Source organism: Peromyscus maniculatus, chromosome 20 (genome assembly GCF_049852395.1).
Source record: "Peromyscus maniculatus bairdii isolate BWxNUB_F1_BW_parent chromosome 20, HU_Pman_BW_mat_3.1, whole genome shotgun sequence".
NCBI classification, from domain to species: Eukaryota; Metazoa; Chordata; class Mammalia; order Rodentia; family Cricetidae; genus Peromyscus; species Peromyscus maniculatus.
Window position 1 is genome coordinate 58,284,600 of NC_134871.1, and position 9,947 is coordinate 58,294,546.

Below are 9,947 nucleotides of genomic sequence, written 5' to 3' on the forward strand. Positions count from 1 at the left end.
TCGAGTAGGGGGCGGGGCACGAGGACAGGTTAAAAGCCTGCGGTCCTGCCCCTCTCTCGCGGGATGCTGACCCGGGGCCTTTTCATTGGCCGCTGCCCGTGGCGAGCTTGAATTGGTCCACATCAGGCAGGGCGTATTCCTCCGGCCAATGGGAGCGCGCCTGCTGAGAGCTGGGCGGGGCCTCGGCGATGCGGTGAAGTAGCCCGGGGAACGGCCGGCGCGCGGGCCGGTGGGCGGAGGCCGAGACTCCACGGTTCCTCGCCGGTCGCCCGGCAGTCCGCCCGCCATGCACCTGCCCCCCGCTGCCGCATTCGGGCTGCTTCTGCTGCTGCTGCTGTCGCCGCCGGCGGCCATGACCTCCCGAAAGCCTTCATTGTGCCAGAGGTGCCGGACGCTGGTGGACAAGTTTAACCAGGTGGGCGGGCGGCGGGCCCGGGGCAGCGGCGCAGGGCGGGGGCTAAGCGGGGTTCACAGCGGACCACCGAGCCGGTGCCACCTCCTCCGCAGGGGATGGCCAACACGGCCAGGAAGAATTTCGGCGGCGGCAACACGGCGTGGGAGGAGAAAACTCTTTCCAAGTACGAATTCAGGTAGGTGCCCGAGACCTGCGCGGATCGGCGGCCAGGAACTGCAAATCTGCAGTCGGACCTTGGGGTTTGTGCTAACCACCGGCACACGGAAGGGGTCCTTAGATGGTGGACACTTGTCCTTGGTTATACCTGCCTCTGGCCACTCACGACACTTGTCCTTGGTTATACCTGCCTCTGGCCACTCACTGGCCTTACAGCCTTCCACACTCCCTACAGCCACTTCTGCGCGCGCGTAGTGTATACACACGCACACCCACACGAAGGCTTTTTGAAAACGCAAACTGGAACCCCCAGCCCTCCTAGGGACGGAATGAGCTCTCCTTCCCGTGCTGTGGTGATGGAGGCACCTGCTATCCGTTGGGTCCCTTGCACATCCCAAGTTAGCTTCCCTTTCCTGACTAACCCTGCCCGTGGTTGTGGAGGGTCTCCTCGTCACTAGTCTCTAAGTGGGGCATGTCTAAAGTGAGCAGGCTGGTGCTTTGGGGTGCTGGTGCTTTGGGGTGCTGACAGGTTATGTTTCAGTGAGATTCGGCTCCTGGAGATCCTGGAGGGCCTGTGTGACAGCAGCGACTTTGAGTGCAACCAGCTCTTGGAACAGCAGGAGGAGCAGCTAGAGACCTGGTGGCAGACACTGTGAGTGTTCAGGACCTGCCTTCTGATCGGTAGTTTTCAGTCACTTCCCAGTAGAGAAATTACAGAAGCATTAGCAGTCCTACGTCCCTGTCCCATTTTACCCACTTATTACCATCGTTTCTTACCAGAGCACAGCTCTTAGAGTCAGGAAGCTTGCAAAGAGGTCCTGTGCACACCTGACCCCTGCTTCCCCCATCGCACAGCTTTGGGGCCTTGCACGGTGCCTCCTACCCCAAATCACCTGAGGTAGATGAGATAGGTCTCGTCACAGTGTATCATATTCTGTTTTGATATTGTGGATCCCTTACTATGCCTCGTTTACAAATTAAACTTCCCCACCAGTATGTTCGTAAAGGCCTATAGTGTATTTAGGGTACGAAACTGTCCAAGGCTTCAGACATCACCTAGGGGTGTTCTTGTGTGTGCCCCACCACTGAGCCATGCCCCCAGCCCAGCATTTCATGGGATTTAATGACCATTTCTAAATCCTCAGGAAGAAGGAGTACCCTAGCCTATTTGAGTGGTTCTGTGTACAGACACTGAAAGCATGCTGTCTTCCGGGCACCTATGGGCCACACTGTCAGGGTACGTTTTTTTCTTGGGAAACCCCAAGTCTGCATCTTTCCTGTTACTCCTCTCTGACTCTCTCGTGTTTAAAAGCACAGAGGGGACTTGACCTCATCATCTTTCTGTGGAGTTGGGGACCCTGCTTCTTTCCGCAGCTGAGTAGCTATCCACCCCCATTCTGGTGCTGGGAGCCTGGACCATGGGCTCCTGCATCACTGCTAACTTTAGGAAAGTTCCTCTTTTGCACTGTAGAGCTCAGAGCCTCTGGTCCTAATGTGTTTTTAGGGCAGGGATCGTGGACTCAGGAGCTCGTGTGTACTCCAGAGACCTGTTGGTGAGGAGTTGGGGGTGGTAGGCATGCTTAGCTGGCCCTGGCCTTTCCTTCTACACGAAGTGAGCTTTGAGACCAGACTCAGTCATGTAGATCAGGCTGGGTCTGGTGGCAGCAGTTTCAGTTTCAGACATGCATACGGGCTGAGATGCCTCCTGCTTGTCTCTCCCTGGCCGGGTGCTGAACACATCAGATTTCTCTCTGCCGGCACATAATGCGTTGTCCCACAGCTGGCTCCCCACAGGCGTTACAGTGTTGATCCTGCAGGCCCTGGGTAGTCAGTGTCTGTCTCTGGCCCTTTCCTTCAGCTTTCAGGCCCCCGTTTCCTCAGCAGGATTGGTGCCAGGTTTCAATTGTCAAGGATCCCAATGGCTGTTAGGCTGTGAGCATGTTGAGGTGCTGTGATTCTCCCTCCCTGTGTGAGAACAGCATGGCCACCCCTGGGGGCACGCTCCAAGCAAAGATTCATGTCTCCCCAGAATGCCAGGGTGGGTCCGAGAGGCCTTGCAGCGGGAATGGCCACTGCAGTGGAGATGGCAGCAGAGAGGGTGACGGGTCCTGCCAGTGTCACGTAGGATACAAGGGGCCACTGTGTATGGACTGCATGGATGGCTACTTCAGCTTGATGAGGAACGAGACATACAGCATCTGCGCAGGTAAGCAGCAGCACCCAGATTCTGTCCAGCTTGGTTTATGGTGAGGCTGTGGGGAGCGGCCCTCTGCCGAAACTGCATAGCTGGGAACAGAGGGCCTCTTGATCCCCTAACCCCAGGTGTCCAAGGCAGTTCAGGAGGACTAGAGGTGTGGCCTTTTTGAAGCATCCGTAAACTGCACCAGAAGGAAAAGTTACTTGCCGCTTCTTGTGGGCGTGACATGGAGTTTGAGTGCATATGTATCAGGTTCTGTCATGCCTGTGCCAAATGCCCTTGGGTTTTTCGACCTAGCACCTAGTAGTGGGCCATAATCCATATGATCACCTGGAATATTCTGATGAAAGGCTTGCTCCCAGCCTATGGCTGTTGCTTGAGGATGGACAGGTCCTTCAGTTTCCTGCCAGGTTTCCTTGGAGAGAGGAGGCAAGATACAGAGGCTAGGATGTATCCGCAGTCCGCCAAACAACTCGGAAGGGAGCCGACAAGAGATGGCTACACATGGAACCTGGACCCTTGGAGCACTGGCTCTACCAGCCCTCTTGTTTTTACCTGGTTGTCAAGGATCCCCGGGCAGGTGCTTCCCACGACTGAGGTCAGCTCTGCCTGTCAAATCACTGAGCAGAGCACAGGCCTCGCCAGCCTTCGGGGGCCCTGTAGTTGTGCCCGCACAGGGCGGTGTCCCTGGTTGAGTTCACACACTTTATGTTTTATGAATCCATGAGGGATGCTGCATGTAGAGACATCTTGCTCAGAATTAACGGCTGCTTATTTTCTTGTTTTCATTTTTTGTTATTTTCCCGCTGAGCTTAAATCCTCATTTCTAAAGTAAGCTTTCCTCTGTGTGTGGGAGGACGGGACCCTGTTCCCTGAAGGGCCCTCTCAATACAGCCTTTGCTTTTCAGCCTGTGATGAGTCCTGCAAGACATGCTCAGGTCCAACCAGCAAAGACTGTGTGGAGTGTGAAGTGGGCTGGTCACGTGTGGACGATGCCTGTGTGGGTAAGGAGGGTAATGGGTGGGAGGGGGAAAGGTTCCTTAGAGGAGGGGAGGGTACCGTCTCCCCCCCCCCCTGCAGTCTGACTCCCACCTTACGATACCTTTCATCTCTGCCCCTCAGGGCTGTGGAAGGCCACTCTTAGGGCCTGCATGTGGTTTGGATTAAGCAGGTGCCCCCACCACAACTGGTAGCACCACAATACCGGGCACGTGGCCCTGCCATGGCACTGGCTTGGTCTTCCGTAGCCCCAGGTGCCCGCCGCCGCCGCCCGCCCACCCGCCCTCCTCCCTCTGTTAGTTCTAGTTTTGGTTTCACCCCTCAGCAGCTGCTTGGCCTCAGGCAGATTCAGAACTCAGCCCCAAGCTGGTTTCAAGCCATGAGTAGGAGAGCGCAGGAAGGCGGGGGTGAGCTGGTGCAGAAGCGTGGGAGCCCTTTGCAGTCGGGGGTGGTGCCTCAGCCCTGCCATCTTGGCTCTGCTCACAGCCTTGCTGTTTTGTTCCAGATGTGGATGAGTGTGCAGCAGAGACCCCTCCCTGCAGCGACTCACAGTACTGTGAGAATGTCAACGGCTCATACACGTGTGAAGGTGACCAGAGTGTTGGGACCTGTCATCCTCCATAGGGCTCCTCTGTCTTCCTTCAGCTTGTGAGACTAGGATGACCTCTGTACGGTCTGCTTCAGCAACTGGGAAGGGGTGGCATCGGCAGTAGACATGGTGCAGAAAAACCGCACACCTCTATCCTCCAGTGTTTCGTACATCATAGTAATCTTGGAGCATGCTGCTGTTGCAGGCTCTTTGGTTTAAGTCACATCAGTCTTTTCCCTCGTAGGGAAAACTTTTCACTGTTTTTGGTTTGTTTTTTGAGACAGGATCCCTCTATGTAGCCCTGGGTATCCTGGAGCTCACCATGTAGACCATGTTAGCCTCAAACTCAGAGATCCTCTGCCTCTGCTTCCTAAGTTCTAGGATTAAAGGTGTGCATCACCATGCCCAGCTTAGAAAATACTTCACACTCTTTTTTGCTTTCCGAATTTGCTAGTCAAGGGTATGAGTATTTTAGGGTCTTAAGCAATTCACAGGGAGGCAGGGGCGAGGCTGCCACCCAGTGCCCGCAGGTCTAAGCTAGCAGGCTGCAGTGTCCTCTCAGTGAAATGTGACACTAGGACCATAGGGCCTGCAGTCTCCACGCGGCTGCTCTTACCTCATGGGTCTTGATTGCTGGCACTGGGCTTGAGGTGGCTTTGTTTCGGAGTTCCTCCATGTTGCTAGGGGGTGGTGTTCCATGGTATGCTGCTCTCGTCCTGCCTTACTGAAGTGGAAGCTGTCTGACGTCTCCCCTCCGTGTTTCTAGATTGTGATTCTACCTGTGTGGGCTGCACAGGAAAAGGCCCAGCCAATTGTAAAGATTGTATCTCTGGCTACAGCAAGCAGAATGGAGAGTGTACAGGTCAGTGAGCTGTCTGCTGAGGAAGATGAACTTCACAGGAGGACCGCATCACTTGCCCAGGGCCCTCGTGGCAGGGAACCTTTCAACCTCTGGTAGACGTGGGGTCTGCCCCTGCACAGACGGTGCTATGGGCCTGGTTGCAGCCACACTTGCTGAGCCCCTGTCCCAGCATCAGCTCCCAAGGGACTTGGCTGTCTCTGGTCGAGGTCATCTCCTCGGTATTGGGCACTGCCCAGGGCACTGGGCTTCCCATCCTCACTGCTGAGATGTCTCTGCCCCACCAGTTGAGGCCTGGCCACTGAGGCCCAGGAAGCTCTCCTCTGAGCACCTCCCTGATCTCTACTTCTTTCTCTGGTGGGCATTCATGATCCCATTGATTTCATTTGTGAAGGAGCTAGTTTCCTAATCGTGTGTGTGTGTGTGTGTGTGTGTGTGTGTGTGTGTGTGTGTGTGTGTGCGCGCGCGCATGCGCGCGCGCAGTCATTTATTGAAATGGACTATTTTTATTTCAGATATAGATGAATGCTCACTAGCAGAAAAGGCGTGTAAGAAGAAAAATGAGAACTGCTACAATATTCCGGGGAGCTTTGTCTGCGTGTGTCCAGAAGGTTTTGAGGAGACAGAAGATGCTTGTGTACAGACAGCTGAAAGCGGTGAGTGGCAGAAGGCGAGGAGCAGCGTGGCCTGCCCTCCCCAGGGCTGGGACTAGCCAGACACTTGGGAACTGCCAAATAAGAAATGGACGAAGAGTTGTTCTGGTGATAGTGCAGAAGTCAGGTAAAACCTCTGTGCAGTGAACACCCACGGTCATGGAGGAGGAGGAGGAGGAGGACTTGGCAGAAGTGAAGAGGCCAGTACAGGGGAGGAGTCAGTTAATGCCTTCAGACTGGGTCTACATTGCTGGAGAAGAGAGGAAGAGCAGAATGTGCCGGTCCCAGTGAGGGGGAGGAAGAGCAGAATGCAGCCTCATTGAGCTACCAGCCCCTCCAGGATTCCCAGCAGAGTGAGCTTGGGTTCTGGAACTCCAGCCCAAGGTCAGATCTGTGGCTGGCTCTGAGGCTGTAAAGTAGGGTCTGTTCAGTCCTTCCAGAACCTTCTTAGTCCTTGCATAGTCTCCATGTGTCCAAGCTTTCTCTTTTCATAAGGACACCACCAGTCACCCTTGACTGGGCCCATCCTGGTTTTCCTAATTATCTGCAAAAACTCTGTTTCTAAGCCAAGCCACATTGATAGGTGTCAGTCTGAAAGTCAGCTCCCCTCCTTGAGAGAGAGAGTTCAGTCTGACAGACTCTCAAGAGTTGTAGAAAGTAGGAACAGGCAGTGTTTAGAGAGGCCAGCAGTGACAAGAGTTTCCCAAAAGCCCATCCTGAGCAGGGCCAGCTGTTGTACATCCACATGTAGGAGTACTGTGTCAGTGAAATACCAAGGATATACTAGAGGAACCTAGCAGCCATCGGACAGGATTGTCTGCTGCCACTGCCTGCCCTCTGCCTCCTATCTCTCACCCTCACTGCTCAGCCTCTAGGCTGTGAAGTGCCCGCCTGGGTACCCCAGTGGGTACTGGGACACCAGCACCTGTACATACAGCTCCCATCCCATCTAAACCCATCCTCAAGGCCCTCCAGCACTGAGTACTCATGCAGTGACCTGTGTGTTTTCTGACAGAAGTTGCAGAGGAAACCCCCACACAGCCGCCACCCTCCCATGAGGATTTGTGACGGGCATCCTGGTTCAGAAGCCAGACTCACCCTTTAAGTTATTGAGAGGACATCCTATAGAAAATGTGGCCCATGGACATCAACCCCATTTCTCCAGGAGACTTTGGAGGGAGAAGCTGCCTACTTTGAAACAGTTGATACTCACTTGGCCCTTTAAAAAGCTGCATTTCTTGGTGGTTCTTAAACAGATTCGTATATTTTGATACTGTTCTTTATAATAAAATGGATCATTGAAGGTCACCAGGAATAAAATGTGTTGGTTTGTGTCATTGCGAATGGGGATCTTTAATGCTATTGAGTTTGCACCTGTCCTGCCAGAGCTGGGACATAGATGGAACCCCATGTCTTCCCATGAGGACTCAGAGTCTACTGACCTTGGTGGGCACCTGGTGAGTTGTTCCTGAACAAGTGCCCAGTGTGGTAGAGGATAGGAGCGTCCTGCCCTACCCTGTGGTCTCTCTGCCTCAGATAAGCAAATTATGTAACATGTAGCTTCAGGGGCTACTGAATACCTTTTCTAAAGACCTGGCTCCCGCTATGGTGCTTCTGGGGAGTTGGGGCCCAGTGGAAGGTGGACACATCTTCCAAGTGGGGAGGTGTTGGGATCCTGGCTCACTCTTCCATTCTTGACCATAGAGGAATCATGTCTACCACTGACTCCCACGATGTGCCGCTCAGCACATCCCAAAGCAGTGGGACCACGTGAACGTGTGCTGGAACCCTAAACTAAGCCAGCATAGCTTTTCCTCTATTGCAGTTGGTTACCTCAATAGCAAAAGGCTGACTTGCTCTGGGGCTCAGCCTGTGAGCCTGCTGTGGCAGTGTTGACAGCAGGATTCAAAGAGGAAGGCACCAGCCTCAGTTGAGCTGGGCATGAAGAAAATCAGAAAAAAATCAGGATATAGGTTGAGCGTCTGTGGCCTCTGGGGGAGCCCTGGCCTTGCCAGCATGTGCTAGACCATGCTCCTCTGCTGCAGCTCTCCAGGGATCTGGGGTTCTGAAGGTCCTTGGGGGCCCTCTTGGTCTAGCCTTACCACTCCACCCCCTTGCCTGCCATGCTGCCCCAAGCTGCGACCTGCATGTGTTCCTGCAGCCCTGTGCATACATGTGAAAGGAGCAGATACCTATTATAGCCTTTTTTTTTTTTTAAAGATTTATTTATTTATTATGTATACAGTGTTCTGTTTGCATGTATCCCTGCAGGCCAGAAGAGGGAGCCAGATCTCATTACAGATGGTTGTGAGCCACCATGTGGTTGCTGGGAATTGAACTCAGGACCTCTGGAAGAACAGTCAGTGTTCTTAACCTCTGAGCCATCTCTCCAGCCCCTATTATAGGCTTTTCCCTTGTGAGGGTATGAAAGAAAATGGCCCCCAAAGGGAATGGCACTATTAGGAGGTGTGGCCTTGTTGGAGTAGGTGTGGTCTTGTTGGAGGAAGTGTGTCACTGTGGAGGTGGGCTTTGAGGACTCATATGCTCAAGCCACGCCCAGTAGGCAGACTACTTTCTGTTGCCTTCTGATCAAGATATAGCCAGCACCATGTCTGCCTTCACATCACTATGTCCCGCCATGATGATAATGGACTAAACATCTGAAAATGTAAGCCACCCTAATTAAATGATTTTCCTTTATAAGAGCTGCTGTGGTCATGGTGTCTTTTCACAGCAATAGAAACCTGAAGAAGCTGGGCAGTGGTGGTGCATCTTTAATCCCATCACTTGAAAGGCAGAGCCAGGCGGATCTCTGCGTTTTTGAGGCCAGCCTGGTCTACGAGTGAGATCCAGGACAGGCAACAAAACTGCACAGGGAAACCCTGTCTCAAAAAACCAAAAAGAAAGAAACAAAAAACAAAAACAAAAAACAAAGCAACAACAACAAAAAAGAAATGGAATAAAGGGATTGGTGAGTTGTTGTGGAATATTACTTTAACTATGTAAAGGTGTGTTAAGTTTGTTCTGCATTTGTTTAACTATATAAAAATATATTGTATATGTTTAATGTGTAAAGATGTGTTGCTTTGCCTGCCTAAGGCACCTGATTGGTCTAATAAAAAGCTGAATGGCCAATAGCTGGGCAGAGGAGGGATAGGTGGGGCTGACAGAAAAGTAAGACACACAGAATGAAAGAAAGATACAAAGCTGCAAAGCAAAACATAGATGAAGAGAAGCAGGTTAAATTAAGTCGTAAGAGCTGATGGGACAAGCATAGAATAAGGTGGAGCATCCATTGTTGATACTAAGTCTCCAAAAGCTGGTGGGACAAGCATAGAATAAGGCCGAGCATTCATTATTGATACTAAGTCTCCATGTCGTGATTTGAGAGTTGGTTTTTGGTCTAAGAAAGCCTGATACAGTGACCTCAGGGCAAGATCCCACCCAGTTAAGTTTCCAACTTGTAAAAAGGAAATAAATAAAAGCGTAGAGCCAGGTGTGGTGGTGCATGCCTTTAATCCCAGCACTCCAGAGGCAGAGGCTGGCAGATCTCTTGAGTTCAAGGCCAGCTTGGTCTACCAGAGCAAATTCCAGAACAGCTAAGCTTAGGCAGTAAGGAAACCATGGAAAAAAGAAAGCTGGTGAAGATGTAATTAAATGAGCGGGCCTTGTTCTAGCCCCAGTAAGCAGCAGAACTTGGCAGCTTTGGCCACGTGGTTCTAGCTTTACAGTTAAGGATAGAAAAAGGGTGTTATGGAATTTGCCTCCGTGCCTAAAGAAAGCCACTGAGGCCAGGCATGTGTCAAGGGTGTCCCTGAATGGAGGCCTAGAGAGGCCATTGCTTGAAGCTGTGAAGTTGAAGCCTGGATTGCCTTGAAGACCCCAAGATGTTGGAGATGCCAGAGCTGTGTGGGATCCCTGCCAAGGAGAGCTGCTAACGGAGTGGAACCAGCCCAAGAGAAAAAAGTATCTTGTAGTCAACAAAGCTGAACAGAGTTGGAGATCTGAAGAGCATTTTGACCTCCGACATGGAGATGCAGTTTGGAGTTTGTCCAGCTGGTTTTCTGTCTGTCTTTGGT

At 52.3% G+C, this 9,947-nt stretch overlaps 1 protein-coding gene across 1 annotated transcript; it reads left to right on the forward strand.

The window, feature by feature from the left end:
- Window positions 1-14: 14 nt before the first annotated feature.
- Creld2 (CRELD disulfide isomerase 2) lies at window positions 15-7,188 on the forward strand. The gene is made up of 10 exons (XM_006976131.4): window positions 15-415; window positions 508-590; window positions 1,113-1,223; window positions 1,717-1,808; window positions 2,601-2,777; window positions 3,677-3,772; window positions 4,273-4,356; window positions 5,123-5,218; window positions 5,731-5,871; window positions 6,884-7,188. The coding sequence occupies exons 1-10, from the start codon at window positions 287-289 to the stop codon at window positions 6,934-6,936; spliced, it is 1,062 nt and encodes a 353-aa protein (XP_006976193.1). The 5' UTR covers window positions 15-286; the 3' UTR covers window positions 6,937-7,188.
- Window positions 7,189-9,947: the final 2,759 nt, after the last annotated feature.

Excerpts from the sequence above, each read along its gene's own strand:
- Creld2 (XM_006976131.4), top strand. The coding sequence starts at position 287 with ATGCACCTGCCCCCCGCTGCCGCATTCGGGCTGCTTCTGCTGCTGCTG. Across the intron at positions 2,778-3,676 it reads GACATACAGCATCTGCGCAG|CCTGTGATGAGTCCTGCAAG; the intron begins GTAAGCAGCAGC and ends TTTGCTTTTCAG. Across the intron at positions 4,357-5,122 it reads CGGCTCATACACGTGTGAAG|ATTGTGATTCTACCTGTGTG; the intron begins GTGACCAGAGTG and ends CCGTGTTTCTAG.